Source organism: Syngnathus typhle, linkage group LG13, assembly GCF_033458585.1.
Source record: "Syngnathus typhle isolate RoL2023-S1 ecotype Sweden linkage group LG13, RoL_Styp_1.0, whole genome shotgun sequence".
In the NCBI taxonomy this organism is placed as follows: domain Eukaryota; kingdom Metazoa; phylum Chordata; class Actinopteri; order Syngnathiformes; family Syngnathidae; genus Syngnathus; species Syngnathus typhle.
The window spans coordinates 6,781,513-6,802,634 of NC_083750.1; the positions used below are offsets into that span (position 1 = coordinate 6,781,513).

At 48.0% G+C, this 21,122-nt stretch overlaps 2 protein-coding genes and 1 long non-coding RNA gene across 4 annotated transcripts; 2 read left to right on the plus strand and 1 right to left on the minus strand.

Annotated features, from left to right (window-relative positions):
• Positions 1-741: 741 nt before the first annotated feature.
• cables1 (Cdk5 and Abl enzyme substrate 1) lies at positions 742-8,291 on the plus strand. 2 transcript variants are annotated; one of them, XM_061294542.1, is made up of 10 exons: positions 742-1,628; positions 3,347-3,418; positions 3,518-3,610; positions 4,203-4,280; positions 5,521-5,629; positions 5,718-5,874; positions 6,164-6,267; positions 6,769-6,875; positions 6,943-7,150; positions 7,292-8,291. In XM_061294542.1, the coding sequence occupies exons 1-10, from the start codon at positions 1,045-1,047 to the stop codon at positions 7,430-7,432; spliced, it is 1,653 nt and encodes a 550-aa protein (XP_061150526.1). In that variant the 5' UTR covers positions 742-1,044; the 3' UTR covers positions 7,433-8,291. The 2 variants fall into 2 exon arrangements, with proteins under 2 accessions (XP_061150526.1, XP_061150527.1); XM_061294543.1 differs by lacking the exon at positions 4,203-4,280.
• On the minus strand, positions 4,808-10,773 carry LOC133165221 (uncharacterized). Its single transcript, XR_009717532.1, has 2 exons — positions 10,707-10,773; positions 4,808-5,904 (listed from the first exon to the last, which is right to left on the minus strand). It is a non-coding gene; the product is annotated as an uncharacterized LOC133165221 (long non-coding RNA).
• larp4b (La ribonucleoprotein 4B) lies at positions 9,842-20,446 on the plus strand. The gene is made up of 17 exons (XM_061294515.1): positions 9,842-10,412; positions 11,820-11,957; positions 12,982-13,135; positions 13,559-13,702; positions 13,809-13,887; positions 14,046-14,182; positions 14,469-14,572; positions 14,769-14,879; positions 15,096-15,149; positions 15,223-15,465; positions 15,533-15,636; positions 15,702-15,950; positions 16,053-16,077; positions 16,161-16,316; positions 16,428-16,621; positions 16,748-16,862; positions 17,300-20,446. Exons 2-17 carry the CDS (start codon positions 11,877-11,879, stop codon positions 17,564-17,566), a joined length of 2,217 nt encoding a protein of 738 aa, XP_061150499.1. The 5' UTR covers positions 9,842-10,412; positions 11,820-11,876; the 3' UTR covers positions 17,567-20,446.
• The last annotated feature ends 676 nt before the right edge of the window (positions 20,447-21,122 follow it).

Here is a 21,122-nt window from a genome sequence, read left to right on the forward strand (position 1 = left end):
GGCCCATCAGGGAAGAGTGAGTCACGTCCATTGGCTCTTTTATGTGCTTTAATCCTGTTGCAAGTGCCAGACTTGTAATATAATGTGCAGCAAACCTCACAATGAGCTGCTGGCGTAGGAAGCCCGGCACAAACACAGGAAGTGGAGCATTTCTCAGCTCACGTCAACTTTTTGACATGCGCCCCTTCCCAGCTGAGTGGTAGGGCACCACTACTGCACGCACGCAGTCGCTGAAATCTTGTTTGGCAGTGGAAAAGCATTGATGGGAGCAAGTGACGGTAACATTGTTCAAAAGTAACTCAACTTATTTGTTTCTGTCTGGGCAAACCACACAAGTTGGCAGTGCTGCAGGGAATTGCCGTAATCTTGTGCAACAGCAGCATCTAGCGGTCAAAATTGTTCGTTTCAGGATTAAAAACAAAACAAAATAGCCAACTGTGCAAATCACTCAGGTGAATGCGGAATTCAACCCGCAAAGTTATTTTGTGCGGCCATTTGATGTATTTCATAGTCAAAATGACTATTTTCGGTCTGAATATTGTGGAAACAAAAAAAATCCCCTATAAATAAATCATAAAAAAACTAACACACAAGCGATAGACGTTTGCTGTTTTATTCCAGCAGAGGGCGTCCTTAAACTTTTTTGCAGAGCAGACATAAAAACATAGTCTCTTTCCAGCCACTAGGGGGCACGGTTTCACAGCACAACTTTATTTTCCTACGCTCACCGCCCATGGACTGTGCTTGATAAGACCTGAGTCGCAACATCCTGGTGTGGTGTGTCGACTTGTGCTTTAAGAGTCAGGAAAAGGGTGGGGAAAGAAGACTGGCGCCTGATTGGTTCCAACGCTCTCCTTTGCTGCCACAATACTGCAACCACGTGACCTGGCTGTTTTCAACCCACTTCCACGCGTGCATTTAAAAAGACGGACAGTGTAGATCGGCGTTATGTGCACCCACCCAAGTGCAGTAGATTCTAAAGCACGATTCGATGCATCGTAAGTGAGGAGGAAGAAGTGGGTGGAGGAGGCGTGAGGGAGAAGCATGGCGGCGGCAGCGAGCAGCAGCAGCCCCTCCGCCGCGGCCACGCTTCTTCACGGCCACCGCATCAACAACTCGCAGACGCGGAAACGCATCGATTCAAGGCGGAGGCAAGCGGCGCTCTCATTCCTCACCAACATCTCCCTGGATGGGCGACCCGTGCAAGGCGAGTGCCAGGAGGTTCAGGACGTCGCCGAGGAAGGAGACTCGGAAGCCCCGAATTGCATGGTGGAGCGAGGCGCTGACGCCGCCGCCGCCTCGGCTGCTGCCGCCTCGGCTGCCGCTCTTGCCGCCGCCGCGACCGCCTTGGCCAACCTGGCGAGCAGCCGAAGCAGCTCAGTGGCTTCGTCTGCATCCGTCGCCCCAGAACTCGGCGAGGGTGAAACGATTACTCAGGCGTATTCTCCTCCTCCGGCGGCGGCCGCGTTCGGCTCGCCTCTCTCGGCTCTCGCCGCCTCGGCCCGGGGCAGATTGCAGACTTACACCCCGGGGGTCGCGCCCGCGCCGTACTCCAGACAAGGATCCCAGAACTACTGCCTGGAGGGCGGACAAATCGCCAACTCTGCCATTGAGTTACAGCGATCGAGGTATAAACTTTTGGCCTCAATACAGTTGAGCACAACATACTTGCAGACATCCATTTATTTGTGCATTTCGCCCCCCATCATTCCAAGTATTTATTTGTTTTATGGGGAGGGGGCAACACAAATTGACGTGTTTTTTTTCTTTGAATCTTTTTTTTGGGGGGGGGGGGGGTCATGCACAGTGTGCCATTCAGGCTCGTACCGCCTCTGCAGTCTTAGATTGCGACCATGTTTTTACAGATGCTGCGAACCGTCCGTATGGTTACGCAAAGTATAAATATGCTTGTTTTTGGAAGTCGGAAACATGGCACGCACACACTTGCCTGCATGGCGCCTGCCTCCTCCATTTCAACGTGACGGAACCTCCAGCGTCATGTCCTCTCGCTTTGACTGACTAGCTGTCACCAACAGTTGTGTGCTGCTTTTCAATGGCAGAACCTTCTGTTGCAATGACTTTTTGACAACGGAACCCTCTCCTGCCTGCCTGGCAGACTGGAACTTGTTTTCCTGCTCCCTCCTGACCTAATGCACTTACTTGCTCTCACTTGACTAGCAAAGGAGGCATGCTTTCATTTTTGTTGTTGTTAGCAGGAGGTGGCGTTAATGTCAGACTGGCTAAGTAAACCAATGTCTCACTGTCGTGTTATTGTTTGAAAGGTATTTGACACAAAGGTCATATCCCGCGGCCCCTTGGTCTACTAGGGTTGGTGCAAAGTTCTGGCTGGGGGTCACACAGTGTCAACAACACACTGAAGCTTCTCATGATGAAATTTTTTGTCGATTAAAAATGGATTCACGTGACTGCAGTGGAAGAGCGGACAAATGTAGTGTTTTTCTTTTGGCTTCTTGTGCCATCTTGCTCCATCAACTTGGTGAAAAGGTCAGGAGACCCTGGAAAACGAACCAAGTCTTTTGTCTATCTCCACTGGGCCGAGTGTCGGCAGCTTACGTGCACGGGCGCCCTGGCGTCGCGTGACGGTGTGCGTTCGTTGTTGCGCAATCACGGCTCAACGCTTTTCTGGAGCTGAGCCGTGATTGGTGCTAACCTGAGATTTTCAACGGCCACCTCTGAGATTGATTGAAAACTTTTCGTGTTGACGGTGGTTTATCTGTCACCATTTAACCTCAGCTGATCAACAAATTATTGTTGCAGTAGTAGATGAGTGACAGTTGCTGAGCATTTAAGCATCTTTGAGTTTTAGCTCAATAGATGTCGGTTCAGGTCCAGATTGTAGGTACGACTCTTTCTTGACTGTCAGATGGAATTTCAGGGTTTTCAAGAATTTCTAGCTACTTTTCAAATATTTTCAAATCATGACTAGAAGCCATTGAAATGTTTTCATTTAGAGCTGATTTTTTTTTCTTTGTACTCTTCATAACTTTTTTGTTTCAAGTTATTTGTAGGTGTAATTCCACCGCCGACCACTAGACTGTGAAACTTCCTTTAGCTTGACAAGGTGTAAATTGACTAAAGATTGAAAACTGGAGGTGAAAGTGTGATTTTTTCTCAGCCTAGTTTTTGCTAAAAATGATTGAATGAGCGATCTTTAATCCTGCTTTTTTATGCCTACGTCTGTTAGTATATTATGACCTAAAAAATTCCTAGCGTGTATTTAAATACAATATTTCTATATCATGTATAATGTTTAGAATTTTATATTTTTCTAGTGTGGATTAATACTTTTTTTTTTCTTTTAATCTTCTCATTTTTGTTTTTGCAGACGCCGGCTCATCTCCCAGCGCTCATCGCTAGAAACATTGGAGGACATTGAGGAGAATGCTCCTTTGCGCAGGTACGGTATGGCGGCTGCACACACCCAACAAGATATTTTTGTCAAAAAACACCATCCCTTTTTTTTTTTTTTTTTTCTTCCTTCCCCCTCACATCTCAGATGCCGGACTCTGTCAGGTTCTCCTCGACCAAAGAGCTTTAAGAAGATCCACTTCATTAAGAACATGCGGCAACACGATATGCGCAACGGAAGGTACGAAGGGAACGTAACTCAAGTGAACTCTCGTCCCTACTCTTGCTTTGATTTGTCTTTTTTTTTTTTCCCAAAATGGGTGACAATTGCCAGTGTGCATGTGTGTGTGTGTGTGTGTGTGTGTGTGTGTGTGTGTGTGTGTGTGCAAAAGCTGCTAAGAAGCATTTTCTTCTTTTGTTTGATTTTGGATTCTTGGAAAGCAGTTAGACAAGTGGCTCGCTTGTTTGCAAGCGTTTGTGCATTTGAGTGCGCATATTGAATAGATGAAGTTGGCACCCTTCCCCTCTAGTCGATTAATTTGGTTTTGAAAAAAAACAACAATGGACCGAGACGCAATATTAATCACAATGGCTGCCTCTTTAATCTTTTTTTTTTTTTTTATTCTCTGTTTAAATGATTTTTTAAGCCTTTGTCTAATGTTACTACTGCCCCCACGCCCCAAGTGTTGACTTGAAAAAAAATCTATAATTTCAGTCTTTTTGTTTTTTGAATTTTTAGTGGCGTTTAACGCATCCACCCCGTTAAAAGATGGGCAGCAGCAGTTGAAAGGCAGCCAAAGCCTCAACCTGATGAGCTTGTTTTGTTTTTGTAGGATAGTCCTAATCAGTGGCAGAAGATCCTTCTATAGTGTATTTTCAGTGCTGCCCTATCGAGATTGTAGCCAAGCGGGGTACGTATCCTCCAGCATGACCTCCTTCTCCCGTCTGTGCTCCTCCTCCTCATCGTCGTGGCTTCTTCTCTTTTGTGGATGTGCTCTCTTTCAATTTTCAACCGGGGACGTTGTGTGCATGTTGACTGCTAATTGACGCTTTACACTTGTGAGCTCGCCCCCCCGCCCGGGTCATTTCTTCCACCCCGATGGAGTGTAGTTGGATCGTCGGTCACGAGGTCAAAGTGACAGAGATGGACCAAAAGGTTGATCTGATACAAAGACTGCTTTGATTATGAAAAGCTTTTAATGCAGGCTGGAGTTTTTCGGAAGTCATGAGCACTTTGGATGATTCCTGCTTTGATTCCACAAAAGTCTTCCCGAGAAACATTTCTGTGTCAAAGGGAGATGCTTCAAGTGTCTCTTTCTTTATGAGCTAGATTGTGGAAAACATTCAATTATTATTTGTTGTGTATATTTGTCATCTTTCAGTTAAGTCATTGAGAAGGCCATTTGATCTCCGGAGCAATACGAACGCCGCGTGCAAAAACTTGTCGATCCTGCTTCTGGCCTTGTTTTTTTTTTTTTGGGCCGCTTTTCACGCATGTGAAGTTGACGATGGTTATCAGAAAGCATTTGAGGCGGTCAGAATGTGTTGTTGTTTTTTATTATTATTCTCCATCTCGGTTGTGCAACAGATGCAAGCATGTTGCATGGAGCGGGCGCCATGTGGAGCATGTTATAAGCAACGTCCATCTCTCTCTCTCTCTCTCTCTCTTTCTCTCTCTCTTTTCCTTGTTTGTTCTCGATCTTCTTTTAACTGCATTGTGATAGTCGACGCTTCATAGACGCATAATGCTTTTTGGACTCTAACCCCTCCTCCTCCTGCTCCTCCGCCTTAGTCTAGTATCACATGAGGCCACTTGTATCTTTTAAAAACATGAGCCCAAGCCGAAAGGGAGGCAAAAGATAAGTGGGACGCAGCCATGTTCATGCAAACACTGCAGTGGAGTCCTCAGAAGTTTTCATCCATGCTTGTCCCGAAAGGTATTTTTAACCCTTTTGTCTTAATTATGTCTAATAGCGGAGAGCTGGTGGTTGTTTTCCTTCTTTCCATTGACCTCCTGCAGCCGTCTGAAATTTCAGTCCTTGGCATCCCGAGGGACACTTTAGCCACCTGTAAAGAGAACGCCACCAACAAAGACTGGCAGTTAAATAAATAAATAAATAGTGGCCATAAATGTTTTGTGCTCATCATCAGGGACGTGAAGATGGAGGCGTCGGGGCGGCAGCGCCACCCATCGGGGGGCGTCAGCGCCAAAGAGATGGTCATCGGCCTCGAGGGCGTCGAGCTCGGGGCGGATGGAAAGGTGAGAATTTGAATGAAAAAAAAGTCATTGGATCCTTCAGAAGACTGAGCACTTATTTGAATTATCATTTTTTTGGGAACTCGTGCAGACGGTGTCGTACACTCAGTTCTTGTATCCGACCAACGTGCTGGGCGGGCGGAGGAACACCATCGACTCCACGTCGTCCTTTTCGCAGTCTCGCAACGCCAGCCATCGCAGCCTCAGCCTGGCCCGTGCCAACAGCAACCAAAGCAGCTTGGACACCGGTCGGTCAATACCTCACCTGATCTTTGACCCTAGCCCAAACAAAATGACCATGTATAGGAAGGCTTTTTTTTGTAAAACAATGATCATGTATAGTAAAGCTTTTTTCTTTTTTGTTTGGGTAAAAAAAAAAAGATTAAGGCTTTTCTGAAGTAAAAAAAAAAAAAAAACGACCACGTATATATACTGAGGCTTTCTTTAGTTAAAAACAAAACAAAAAAACGATTATGTATGGTAAGGCTTTTCTTAAGTAAATAAAATGACCAAGAGTATGGCTTTTTTTTTTATTAGGCAACGACCTGAGTGAGTTCCGCGAGTACGACCCCAACCTTCTGGACGACCCTCAGTGGCCTTGCGGGAAACACAAGCGAGTGCTCATCTTCCCGTCATACATGGTGAGTCAGTGAATGCAACGCAAATACCACGTGACTGACGAATATGTATTGTTCTAACATGTTTTGTTGACGCTATCAGAAGTTACATTTAGGCACTGCTCATTTTCCCACAGAGGACGATAAGGTTCACAAGGCGCGTTTGTTTGTATGAAAGGCAGCGAGCGGGAGGGAAGTTGTTTTAATCAGTCATGGGCAAACTCTGGCTAAAGAATGACACGCTTGATTAAAACAAACGTCCCAACGCTGAGCAGGAAGAACAGATGTTGAATTACACGAGCATATTTGAACGCTCCTTCCTGGTTTTGTTTTGAATGTTGTCGGCAATAGCAAATTGGAAATGTTATGTATCCAAAGTTCAAGTGGTATCGCTGCTTGATATCTGCTTCAGGGACCATTCAAGAACTGAGTACTGGTATCAGTGTAAAAAAACAAATAGTATGATGCAGTGCAGCTGTCCCAAAAAAAAAAAAAAGAGCTAACTTTATTTGCCATATTTGTTAGACGACGGTCATCGAGTATGTGAAACCCTCCGACCTGAAGAAGGACATGAACGAAACCTTCAAGGAGAAGTTCCCTCACATCCGCCTCACGCTCAGCAAGATCAGAAGGTAGGACTTCCCGTCCGTCCGCAACATCCCCCGAGCCCCGTTAAACGCCCTTATCCCGTCATCTTAGCCTGAAGCGGGAGATGAAGAAGCTGGCCCAGGATGAGTGCGGCTACGAAGAGCCCACGGTGGCCATGGCCTTTGTCTACTTTGAGAAGCTGGTGCTGCAGGGCAAGCTCAACAAGCAGAACCGCAAACTTTGTACAGGGGCCTGCGTCCTGCTGGCGGCTAAGATAGGCGGCGATCTCAAGAAGCACCAAGTCAAGCTTCTTATTGACGTAAGTTGCGCGTGGTTAAATGTGCTTCTGGCACCATGGAGGAACCTTTGATGCTAGAACATATTTTGGACATATTTCATTAGCCAGTCTAGGGTACAACTCGTATTTGCCGGAACGTTGGCTTTCAAAACTATCTTGCAGAAACTGGAGGAGAGGTTCCGCGTGAACCGTCGCGAGCTGATCGCCTTTGAGTTCCCCGTGCTGGTGGCGCTGGAGTTCAACCTGCATCTCCCCGAGCATGAGGTCATGCCGCACTACAGACGCCTACTGCAGACTTCATAGCGGTGGCGGCGGCGGGCAGCCCCGTTTTCTTCTATTCACGCTACTGTTGCAGAACCTGGGTCTCTTTTTCTTTTTTTTCTTCTTTTCTTTATTTCCCCCGCCACCATTTTGTACATTTTAGACTTATTTTAAAAACTTTTTTGGGGTTGTGAACTGGATCCTCTCCTTTCACATTTCTTTTAATCATCAAACTGCTTTGCATTTGCTTGCTTGCGGTTTGGCGATTGTCTTAAAAAAAAAAGTGCACTTTTTCCGGAGTATTACAAGATATTTACGCAGCTTATAGTTGGAATTTTTTTCTTAGTTCTATGCATGAGGAAACATTGTTTGTCTTCTCTTCCATTCCATTGTGCTATTCCGATCACTTTGACCAGTGTGTAATCTTCACCTGCTCTATGTTAGAGTGTTTTGCTAGCACCTTAAGGTGCTCTATGGTTGTTAAGGTGCTCGTTTTTGGTTGCCAGAGAAGGAAGGGTTAGGGTGCATACAAGCGTCCAGTTGCTGTCCATTTGGGTGAGTGTCACTTTTTTTGGAACATCCACTGAACTCCATGTCAATTGGTGTCAGGGGCTTTCTTTAAAACAAATGTTTCAGAGGGCTTCTAATAAATATTCACTTGATTTGGCATGTTAATGATTTGATGTCTCATCATAAGCCCTCTCCAGCAAGAAGTTAAAATAAAAAATCATAGGAAGAGCTAAGATGTATTTGTCATTCAGTTTTCTGGGGATATTTAAGATTATTTCACCACATTTGATTGTTGCTGGCAAAATTATCGGTAGCTAAGAACAGACTGAAGGCTATTATTACTGCTTGATTATAACTGTAAATAAAACATTTGCTTGTCCAATCAAAAAGAGATTTTTTGTGATGATAAAATGACATTTTGTTGTCAGGATGATGTTTGCATTATTATGAATGAGAATGGAACAAATGCTAACATACAAACATTTAGTCAATTTAAGCAAAGTGACACATTTTGGAGCCAAAGTCATTTTGCAAGAAACAAAAGCCCAAGCGGCAAGTTCTATTTTACCTTCTCGATCAACGATTGTGAGTAAGATGGATGTGTCACGTGGACGTTCTAAAGTAAACAATGCCTGGGATCAAAACAAACCGTGAGGACGCATGGCATGCGTTGGCTTAGTCAGCCCCCATTGAGGGCCTAATTCCCCCCCCGACCGGACCCATACATGGACAGGCTTATTGTGAAAACATGTAGCGGCATTTGGCAGGGGGGTAACGGCGCATGCATGGCGTCGTCTATCTTTGGCTGGAACATAACATTTGGCTGAGGTGGCAGTTTTCCCATCACCGTGGTGTGACTCAGGACTTTTCCCGTGTAAACACGGAGGCCCGGAATGTGGGGCCCGGCAGCATGCTGGCCCACATTTAAATGACGTCACTGGGATCGTGTTCGAATCTACACTCGTTCTAGAACGCGCTTGGTTCAATTTGGATTGAGCTTTCTCGGTTACCGTAGGCGCGCCAGTTCACTGTGCAGTAAGCTCTACCGGTGACCACTAAGTAATTTGAGTGAGTACTGCAAACAATTTTAAGCTCTCTAGATTCCGTCTACATGTAAAAATGCAGGAGCATCATTACGACACAAGCTCCTCGACACTGCATTCGGTACACCGCCATTTTCAGGTGTACCTAATAACAGGCCACTTCATTAGGGAAATATCATGGTTAAAGCTTAACTGAAACTGAAAAAGCGACCCCCTCACCCCCACTTCCTGATTGGCTGTTTTGTTTGTGACGTACTCCTGGACACTTCATTAGGTACACCATAACTGGCCACTCCTAATAACAGGCCATTGCATTTGTAAATGTGGGCAAAGTTGTTTAAAATATTCAAGTTTGAAACTCAATATCTGCTGTGTCAGTGACAAATCAAAACAAGGAACCTTGGCAAGGACGCGCTTGTTTCTATTTGAATTGAGCTTTCTCGTTTACCGTAGGCACGCCAGTTCACTATCGTGATGTGCATTCCTGTTCTTTTAAGTGAACTGAATCTTTAGAATCGGGTCACTCAAAAGATCCGTTCAAAAGAATCGTTCACCAAATCGTTCGCTCCCCCACTCCCCACACACTGATCCGTTGTTGAATGAGTACGTCGTGAACGAGAAATTGCGTCACTGACTCGTTCGTGAACGGGAAATTATAAAGTTAGCTGTTAGCTTGGAGAAAATGAGCACGAAAGAAGTGACGTTTCAATGAGTGGTTCTTTCTTTCTTGGAAAATCGTAAATCAACATTCTGGGTTACATAGTTCACGTTCACTGACTAATCCGTTGGCAGTTCACTGTCTTGTTCGCGAACGGGAAAGTCAGCACTCGTCCACTCTGATCCGTTCTCGCAATGAACTGAAAAAAGATCGTTCACTGAAAAGAGTCGTTCTTTTGAACGGATCGTTCACTTATGAGGCAACACTAGCGTCCATTCGGCAATCTTGTGTATGCTCGGGAAGAACGTCGCCAATTTTGACGCGTCCGGATTAATTTCGCCGCTTCGCTTCTCTTTGGTTCCGTTGGTTCCTCTTCTTTAGAACTGTTGAGGTGAGGCCACTGCCGAGCCTTTTTGTGGCGTGGAATTGTCCACGCGCCACCACGTTTGTTCAAGTTGGTGAAAGCAAAGCCAGCTAAGGTAGTTAGCCACCTAGCTCCCCCTGCTACTAGCTCTTGGGTATCTCGCTTCTTATTGGGGGTCGGGGCAGGGGGCTGGGGGTGAGACTGCTTGTTAACTCTCGCCCGACGCTCCGAGAAGGATCTCGGGTGGCTGCCTGGCTGAGCTTTGAGGGCCATTTCGTCGAGGCACCCCGCTGCTTAAACCCCTGCGCATTTAGCACCGGACGCCCTGCCTAGGCCTCAGTCCAAACCCCGACGTCTCCTGCCTGCCTCTCCCCGCCCCCCTCTCCCTTCTCTATTTTTGTCTTCTGTGCTTTCTTTTCGGCCTGCCGGACCAGCGAGAGTTGACAGGTGAGTGGCACATTCTCGATTGGACTTGTGCAAGTGAACTCGTTTCAAAGGAAACAAAGTCTGCTCGTAGAAAAGCTTTGTTGTGGAAAAATCGGGTCCGGGAAGTTAGCAGTGGGGCTAGCTAAATCTGAGCTCGATGGGGGTTGGGGGGAAACGGGGCGAAATCACGCCGGAGGGTCGCCATCTTCCATTGGGCACGACAGCCCACCAGCTGGGCCTGCTCTGTCAACTTGAACGTGCACCGGAATTGATTGCACGGCTCGTTTTTGGTGGCGTTTTGATGAATGAACTCACCGTCCGTCCCCATGTCGCATACGATGCTCCTCGGGTCATCCAAACAAACACTTGACGTTTCTGCACTGCCACCGCTAGTGCAGACACTCCCTGGGAAACCCCCGTTTATCGCGGATGCGGGGAATTGATTCACAAAAGACCGGTATTTAGTTGCCAGACGTGTGCGTGTGCGCGCGTGTTAGACGGTTCTGCTTCTGTAAAAGTGAGGAAACGCACTAGGTGTCTTACTGTGCTGCTTACCTTTGACATCAAGTAGCACATCAAGTCGCACACTGTTCTTAAAGTAGCGGCCAAGAATTTCAACTGGCTTCCAGATAAACCACGGCTGTTTATCATGGCAATCTCAGTCCAGTACTTTGAGCTTTCTTGTCTGCAGATTTGTCAAAACTGTGCATCTGTTCACTCCTTCAAGAAACAAGTGAAACAGCAGGACTTGTTTACAAATCCCGACCGGCTGCAAGAAATCTGAAATGTAGTAAAAAAATTAAAAACGACAGGTACACATCGCTATTTGAACCTGTGACGCAAAGCAGCACCTTTGAGGCGAACGCTTTCGCACGTTCGCAGTCCGGTGGCGGTAAACAACGTGAGGAGCCGCCGGTGCGCGCCGAGGGCCCTTGCGACTACCACCTAAAGTTCATACGCTGGCACTGGAGGGAAGCAGGCTCGAAGACATGACCACCCATGACTCGGGCAGAGCAGGACTCGAACGACGCACCCTGCGCCTACTGGACGACCGCTGAGCTGCGGCCACCCCGCAGACAGATCATGAATGATAGGTAGTGGGCTAACATGGCGGATTGTTAGCTGCTCAAAGAGGCTAAAATAGTTGCTTGATGCGCTCTGACAATCGTCTGTTTGGAAGCCCTGCCGTCAGGTCGGCCGCGTGACAAATTCCTTTCATTCAAATCGATGCAAGCGCAAAAGCTGACTCACGGGGATTGTATTGATTGATTGAGCAATGATCAAATGTTTTTTTTTTTTGGTTCTGTTTCATAGTGCAGAGGTGATGGCTGTAAGGGTTTCACTTTTTCCTGACAGCACATGCTTGTTTTGTGGTCTTGTGATGCAGCAGCGGGCTTGACTGATTGTTTGTGTGCCGGTTTTGCATAGGCCGCCGAGTGCCGCGCACGCACACTTCTCCCCGAGGAGCCAAGAAGCAGACGGCTCATGACTTCTGACCAGGACACCAAGGTTGTCGCTGAACCGCAGGTGCAGCCGGTGCAAGAGGCCAAGGACAACGCTTATTTGGTACGTCACGGCCGCAGAAGAAAGCGACTTTTTCATTCATCAATGTCGCCGCGTCACCGGTCACGCCGCCGTGTGATGTGGAGGGAAAACGGTTGGCGGATCAATGACCGTCTCCTCGCAAGCAAAGCACGGCCGACTTTGACACGGGTGCCATTACGCGTCTGACGTGACCCGTTGCCTCGCTACCCAGCTGGAAAATTCACTGGCTGACTTCAAAGCGAGTCCGTACGGCTACTTTGAGCGCCAGCGTAAAATGGCCTTAAGATGGCGCTGTTGGAAGTGACACCAGGCGCTATCACGTTTTAGCCCAGGATCAAAAACTGGATTGCGGAAAGGACTCAATAGTAAAAAAAAAAGCGCCTTTCACGCTGCCCGTGGAAGTTCTTGTGAGTGAACGCCAAGTGTGCAGTGGGCCCTTGTTTATGGCAGAGCAATGCCATACCCAAAGGAACGACCCTGCTTTTATGATTTGAAAGCTGAGACACAAATTCATATTTTGCAAGCAATATGCATGTCCCACACCTTTTGGTCCGGACACTTCAAACATCGCCCAAGAACCAAATGGCGTTGGCTCTGAAGTAAATTAAACAGGCAGACTTGAGCACACATCATTTGATGACATGAATTGTCATCCAATTGGGTTTCGACTTTGGTCCCACGCCGTTTGCTGGCGGCTGCCAGATGACCTCACGCTTCGGCCCGCTCCAACTAAATTTGCGATCGACTGAAAGCAGAGTTGCTGCTGTGCTACAAGCTAGTAAGGTAGCCGCCATTAGCTTAAGGCATAGCCCCTGCTTTCATGTTACCTGAACAACCCGCTCCATGTCTGTGGTGTTTTTTGTTCCCCCCCAGCTGCCCTATAACCACATTCGTTTCCTTTGACTCCATCAAGCCCAAGTTTATTTTCCGTCCACTTGAACGTACCGAAAATGTGTCGGCATACGTAGCTCATCTTCCCTGCGCAAAGCGTGACTATTGGTGCTCGACTGCGCTTGCTGAACCTCATCTGGCGTTGCCTCCGCAGGAATCTGCCAAGGTTTCGGACCTCAATCCCAATGCAAAAGCATGGGCCAACCACGTGTTTAGCCTGGAGCCCAGCGGTGGCGCCGACAAGTGCGCCGCGGCTCCGCCACCACGGAAGGACTCCCGCAGGAGCTCGGCCCAGCCCGGCTCACCAGGTTGGCCCGCCCACCTTTTTCCGACACTTGCAACAAAGAAGGGAAGCCCTGCAGAGCCATTGCAAATACCCCATGTATTTCTTTTGTCTTGACACACAAACATAGACAAATATCAATATTTGTAAAACATCATATTCTAGCTCATCTAATTTTTCCAAACGCCATTGTTTGTTTGCCTGCGATCAAGCAAGATGACTTGATAGCAAGTTACTCATGACATTTGTGCCAAAACCCGAAGTCCCCGGCGACCGAATAGCTGCGCAGTCAGTCGCTTGCGTGAGCTAGCCATGCCAGACAAGCTTGCAAATGGCACAGTCTTCAAGCTCAGCCGCCTTTGTCCCTTTTTGCCGTCTGACCGCAACCCCTTTTTGCCCAATCACCGGACAGCTTCCGACAGTTGACCTTTGTGTCTTTGTCGCACAGGAGGTTATGGCGCGGGTGAAGACGACGAGGCTTTCCGGGAGCCCGATGAGCCCCCGCCGGTGACGCTGACGTCGGGCCGGCCCCCTGCCTCGCCCGTCACCCCGGAGCCGGACGTCCCGGAGCCAAGGCCGCCTGCGCCCGCAGGTAGGCGGACTGGCCGGCTGCTACTATGCTAAATTTGTAATCGGGTGATGCTTTGACGTGCCGCTGTGCCTGTCTGTGAGCGTTTTGTTTCTTTGTGCGGGAACAGTCGATGACCCCCAGCCCAGGGATCCTCAGGAAGCTTTGCGGGAACACCTGAAGACAGCTCTTGAATTCTGTCTTTCCCGGTGAGCAGCGCTTTGCTCAATTGCACATATTCCTCCTACTCATCATTTGTGACCCTCATGCCGTAAATACTTAGTTTTGTTACTCTTGTCCGCCACTGTTTGTTGTCCTCCCGGTGCAAAGTCTAACTCAGCCAGCCTGCCTGGTCTTTGTCCCTCAGCGAGAACCTGGCCAGTGACATTTACCTCATCTCCCAAATGGACAGCGACCAGTACGTGCCAATCGTGACGGTGGCCAACCTGGATCACATCAAAAAGCTCAGCACAGATGTCGAGCTCATCGTGGACATTTTACGCTGTGAGTGGGAGGCGGCGCTCGGTTGACTTTGAATTGGCGTCGGCGCGACTCCACTCGGACGAGCCAACACAATGGCGCAAACGTGATCGGATAGCCTGAGCAAATTGCGCCGCGCGCAACCAATCGCTTTTCTGAACAAACGCGGAGTCAGTAGCTTCCCTGAGAAACATATTTTCCAAAAGAATTCCTTAGCCACGGCCAGCCCGCATGTAACGTCGCGTTGCCGCGCTTTGCCATCATCGCATGACTTGTTTGCATAGACATGGTCATCCGCTTTGTCCCCCAGCTCTGCCATTGGTCCAGGTGGATGAGAAGGGGGAGAAGGTGCGACCCAATCAGAACCGTTGCATCGTGATCCTCCGAGAGGTTCCCGAGAGCACGCCGGTCGACGTGAGTGGACTCGACCCGCCCGTTGTGTCAGACGTTCCTTCAACCCATGATGACGCTTGTTCGCTCACTATTTAGCACACAAACCCTCTCGAGCCGTCGTTGACTCACAAAAGGAAATATTGCGTAGGCAGGCAGACGAATGTGGGAAACAGAGATTTAGTAACGCAGAGGTGTGTTTGTTGCTTTTCTTTGACAGGAGGTGGAGGCCCTTTTTAAAGGAGACTGCCTGCCCAAGTTTGTCAACTGTGAATTTGCCTACAACGACAACTGGTTCATCACCTTTGAGTCAGAAGCGGATGCGCAGCTGGTAAAAAGCCTTTCCTCATGAGCCGACCAATCAGAGTGCGACGCCGTAGCGCTTTTCTTGAATGGAGTCAGATTGTCGTCGCTGCGCATTGACTCGGTGTTTTTTTGCTTTCTTCAACTCTCGCCTTGCCCAATGACGGTTGTTGTGGTTTTTGGGGGAAGAGTGAAACTTGTATCATTTTTTGCAAGTGACAAAAAGATGTTCTTCCGTTTCAAGGCATTTCAGTACCTCCGGGAGGAGGTGAGAACCTTCCAAGGGAAGCCCATCAAGGTGAGTCCTTTCTTTCGAAGGTGCATTGAACAAATGCCAAAGATGTCAACAAATGTGCCGTGCCCTGGCGCAGGCGCGAATAAAGGCCAAGGCCATCGCTCTCAACACGTTCATGCCCAAGAATGGCTACCGGCTCGTGGAGGCCAACCTGTACGCTCAGCAGCAGCCACCGCAACAGCCGCCTCAGCCGCAGCGCTACACGGCGGCGTCCTACTACATCCCGCCGGTGTACAGCCCCCAGCAGCAGTTCCCCCTCTACAGCCTCATCGCACCCCAGGCCTGGTCAGCCACTCACGGCTTCATCGACCCCGCACTGGTAAGGCGGCGTTCGGAGGAGATTCTTGTGTGCTCATTACTGATGTTTTTTTTTTCCCCCTCCTCAGGTTGCCCCATTCCACAACAACCAGTTCATCAATGGGTTCACATCGGCCAGTTTCAAGCCAGCGACGGCTCTTCTCGGTGTCAGACAGCACTCCCCCCGGGCCAGGTTAGTCTTTGACCGCTCGGCACGACCTGGACGAAGGCTTACACGTCTTTGTCGGCTCCCGGCAGGAACCACGGCAAGCCCCACCCACGTCCGAGCCTCGCGGGGGCAGAGCGCACGGGGCTCCCGGAAGGCTCAGCTCTCTTTGCCAGCTTCCCTGGCGACAGAACCAACGGCGTCCGCAGCAGCCCTCCCGCGCGCTTCCCTGCCGGCTATCCTCGAAGCTCCGTCGCCGTCTTTCCCCGCCGGGAGACGGGCCGCACATCCGACTTCACCGCCGCGGTGGACTATGGTTCCCCGGGAATGGGCCGAGGAAGGTACCGCACGCGTCCTCGTGAATCGAAAGCAACCGCTAGAATTTGTGTCTCGTACGCCGCCCTCAAAATCCTTCATAGTCTTTCGTCTTCTTTTTCTTGTAGGAAAAAGAGAGATGACAAGTTTACAGTAAGTCCTTTTGCCCTATTGGAGCCACGTCTGTCTTTTCCCTTTGCTGTTGTTTAAGGCAAAGCCATTTTGTGTGCGACAAGCGAGCGACGCCGCAGTCGCCACAGTCGCCGCCGCCCAAACCGCCGTCGCCGAGCTTCGAGTTGGGCTTGTCCAGTTTCCCTCCTTTGCCCGGAGCCGCCGGGCACCTCAAGGCGGAGGGCACCTTTGACGGCCGACTGGCACCCGCCAAGGACAGAGTACGCCGCCGCCGCCCTTTTGTTCAGCAAATGGAAAGCATGAAGTAGAACGGTCCTTTTGCAGCCTTTTTCAATCTTGCTGCAGCAGTTTGGGCTTTGTGTGTTCCGCAGAATGTCAGTGTCGACTCCAGTCCCGGAGGAGCCCCAAAAGAGCCTCCGAAGTCGATGCCCCCTTCCTCCTCCTCTCCCTCCTCCCCCCTAGTGGCCGTGAGCTTCGTAGCTTCGCCCACTCCGGCTGCCTCCATCGCGGGCCCCACCCGGTCACCCCCGGTGTGCCCGCCACCTCCTCCCTCCATCCCAGCAACGTAAGCACACCGCACTGGGCTCCCCAACTGCTTTTATGAAAGGCGGAGACTCTTGGACTGCTTTGGCAGCACGTTGGAATTTGGAGATAGCAAAAACGCATTGACGCGACGCGACCTTGCTTTCAGGGAAGCGAGGTTGTCGGAGGTGAAGCGGGCCAAGGAGGGGCAGCTGTCCGTGGAGCGGGTTCCCGGCACGCTGTCCACCACCAACAAGTCGGTGCAAGTCAACGGCGCCGCAACGGTCAGTGCGCATGAGAAACGAGCATTTTTCCCCTGAGACGAGGCCGCGGCCCGACTAATAGTAGCACCTCCCTTTGTCTCGACGTCATTCTTTGAAATGAAGAGCGACGAGAGCCGCAAATTGAGGGAGTTTGTCATCCAATGATGGAGGATGGGTTTTGCCAAAACATCAGCAATTTTGCAGCTCCAAACAAATCCGACCACATGGACCCTTTTAGGAAAGCCGCAGGTGTTTCTCAAATCAACTCCCTCGTTCAAATGGATGGCCAAAATTTTACGTGTTTTTTTTTTTTATGAGTAAATTCAAGCTGCACTGATATTAGTCCCCCTCTGCATCGGGGAGGAACGTGCCGCAATTAACATTTAGACGGACGACTCATCGATGTCGAGCGTTAATATCATTGCCAGCCTGTAAAAACAGCTGCCGTCTGCTTGCAGGAGCAGCGGAAGCCTTCCTACGCCGAAATCTGCCAGCGAGCGAAGGAGACCCCCACCCCATCACAGCCGCTCGCCCCCAAGGAAGCCAAGCCCACAGGCGAGGAGAGGAAGTGCCCCGACGGCCCGAGCCTGACGCGGGAGGCCGCCAAGGCCAGAGAGACGGGAAGACCCCCGCGGGACACGCGCAGACTGGCTGGCCACTGGGCCTCCCCGCCGCACTCGGGCAAGAAGGATTCCCACCAAACCCCGCCCAAGTCCCCCCTGTAGGGCCTCCCCTTCCGCCCAAGTCCACTGATTGCCCCCACCCCCACCCCCCAAAAAAAGACAGGAACCACGTCAGGGCTACGCCATTGTTCTTCTCTCCAAACGTTGAAGGCGAGCAAAGAAGATGACGCCTCCTTCTCCGGATCAGGGCTTTCAGACAAAAAGCACTTTAGTGTGCACGTAAAGCACCCCCACATTTGTTTGGGTTCAGCTCCTTTTTAGTCATCAATTTTAGTTGTCTGTCCATTTTGTTTTTGTGGCACATTGGAACGGCGACCCGATTGGAAACTTGTCACTGAAGTTTGTTTTGTCCGGGTTGCGACCAAAATAGATTGCTCTTCTTTTGCACTCATGGTTTTGCCTCGCTCACAATGAAATGCAAACAAAATTTGGTTCAAATGTGAAATGCCCCAAAATATGAATTTTGTTGAACCATAGTTGAAGTTCCCTGTGGAGAGCCAACCTCCCAATTGTAGATTTCTGAGAGCGCTGAGCAAATTTAAAAATACCCCCCCCCCCCTCCCCGCCCCCATTTTGCACAAGCAACTCTAATGGCGGCGCCATTTTGGGGGAGGGGGGGGGGTCATGCGGATAGGCCTTCTTTTGCCCATACTGTCACTGGCAGACGCCCGACGCTCATCGGCATTCACCCACAGTAATGTGGGGCCATCATTAGCCCCATGCGAGCTCACGGAAGCACGGGGTACAGAGTCTCCATGTTTTGTTTGTGAAAGTGAACACTGGCCAGCATTTTGTTCGCTTGACTTGCCCTTTTTGATTGATGGGCCAGGATGGCAGAATGCAAGTGTTTGGCTAGGAGTAAATGAAGAAAAGAGGAGGAGCAACTAAGCTGGTGACACAGGTTTCTTGTGTTTTGCAGCGGAAGGACAAAAGAGGCGCCGACACAGCATGTCCCCCTAGCAACACGTTTGCTTCAAGTGTAAATAATTAGCAGGTCCAAACTTCACAAATGAATCTTTCTTTCCCCCTGAAGCATTTTTGTTACTCCCAGCAATCAAAGGGAAACAGCGGAACTTTTCTCTTATTTATTTTGACTTTTATTTTTTGGGACTGAAATGCACACTGATTTTTTTTTTTTGGTCTCTCTTTGCAGTTGCTGAGCGAAGACGCTCATTTCTAGAGCTGTGCCATTTATTCCCTGTTTTCTTCTCGTATTATTTTTTTGCGAGAGGAAAAGCATCAGCAGGCAGGCGTCGTCTCCACGCAAAAGATTTCCATCCAGTGTTTGAGAAACTTGAATTTTATTTGAACTTGAAAAGTGACTTTGCCTTAACTTTTATACCGAACGAGCATAGAGGGTAGTGTTTGCGCCCCCCCCCCTGCACTACTAAAGAGATAATATTTAGTGACCTAAGGCAGCGTGCAAATAAGTATCAGCGTCTTTTGTTTTCTGTTTTTTCTTTTTGTATCATGTACAAAAAGAAAAAAAGTTTGGATTCAGGTTCTTTTTGGCAGGCAAAAGTAAAAAATGGTGTAAATGCAAACCCGAGTCGATACTGTATTAAATATTATGCACTTTGAGGTGTGTGCTTTGCTTGTACAATTGTAAATACTCAGATTATAAAAAATATAAGGTACCTACAAAACTAAATTCTATTAATGTCACTAATGAGCTGGATGTTGGATTCAAATGACAAAAAAAAGACTTAACGTCTTTTGTTGTGCTTTTTGGAACTTTTTCTTTGATAATTCAATTTGTTTTGAGTGTGGACTTTGACAAACATTTTTGTTTGCTTTAGTTTCATTCCATTGACACGTGGGCGTTTTTTTGTTGTTTACATGCCACTAAAAAAAAAAAAATTAACAAAGAGACACTCATCAACACAAAAAAATGTAAACTTCCTCACTTATATTGTTTGTTGTTTTTGAGAAACTTGAGGGTGAGAGATTCCTACCAAACTCTTCTGGCTGTGTTTAGCGTGGCCTATCTTAGAGACCAGCTAGTTGGATGCCCATTTACCAACACTGACTAACAATTTATTTTGACGAGCGATCTCACTTGTAAGCTGGGCTAAGCTACACATATCCACAAAACCATTTGAGTTCTGTAATGTTATGTTTGCCTACTGTAATTGTCATCCTGTCTTTTATTTTCTTTTGTTGTGTGTTTTGCTGACGTTGTGAGGTGTAACGCACATTTGAAGCACAGGCTAACTGGTGCAAATTTTGCATTAGCCACCCGCTTGTTAGCTCACAATAAGGTTTGGCTCCTGGGATATTGATCCTGCCTCAATGTTGCTCCATGCAGGAACATCAACACTTTTTTTTTTTTGGTCAGTTTAAACCTTTACATGTGTCACAAAGAAGAAAAACGCTTTGACCACAAGACAGTGCGAGTGTGTGCCTAGCGTGTAGCTGGTGCGTGACTCGGGTGTAAGGGCCTTCAGTTTGGTGGTTTCCCATCGTCGTGACTTCGGACTCTCAACTGTGAACACTTAGGCATCCTTCCACAAAGATGGCTACCATCATCTCGATTGATAACCCCACCCCCTTCACTGCGTCAATCTCCCCCTGATGGTCCACAACTGAGGAAAAATAGCTGAATTAGTTTGTTTCTGAGGAATGCACAAGACTCGAGTTCTATTGACTACGCTAACAGCTGTGGACAATCGTGGACTCTGCGTAAAGGCTTGCATGCCTAGAGACCCATTTAACCATTTTTATTCTTTCCTCTGTTTTTGTTGCCATTTGATCTGAGTTTGTTTATTTTTTTGCAGATTTTTTTTCGTTCATTGTGAGACTGGAATCAAGTGCTTGGTTGGTTTTGAGATAATTTAAGTTACTCTTGTGACAGGATGTTCAACTTGTCTTGTTTGGAAAATAAATGTAGCTTACTGGAAAAATAAACATTTAGGCACTGTTGAGGAGCGCTGGGGCTCTTTGTCTTTTATTTACTTTTACAGTCTTCAGAAGTTATTGATTGCCAATTTAATGCACATTTTAAAAAAAATTTAATTGAATATTAAAATGTAAATATGTAAACATTTTCTTTGGGAAAACAATATTTTTAATTCATCAGTAAGTGAATTTGTGTACGATACATTACATGATTGGCCAATTTCATAAAGACGAATGTCATGTTAAAATCAATGAAACAATAATTGAATGCAGTGTAATATAATACTTTCAAATACACAAATTGTAAGGAAGTACGACAAAATTGACGCCGCAAATATCTCCAGGACTCTCGCAAATGTAGAAGCAGGATGGGCCGCGGGCGAAACTCTTGGCCACACCAATATACATATAGTATGGCGTCTTTAGTTTCGCCTTCCAGGCAGGCAGCCAGCCAGTAGATGGCGCCTGAGACTGAACAAAACGTTTCTCAGCGTCTGGTTCATTGACTTTTGGAACAAGGCTTCATTACTTTGACAAAAATGTTTTTGTAATATTTTAGGCCTTTAGTGTAACTAAGGCTGGTGAAGTAGCTGCATACACAATAAAGTATTTTTAGGCAGAAAATGCGTGGTTTTGAAGTGTAAACACACCGGTGAGTAGGAGATAAACCCGGAAAATGTAGAAGCTCTCTTTCAAAATT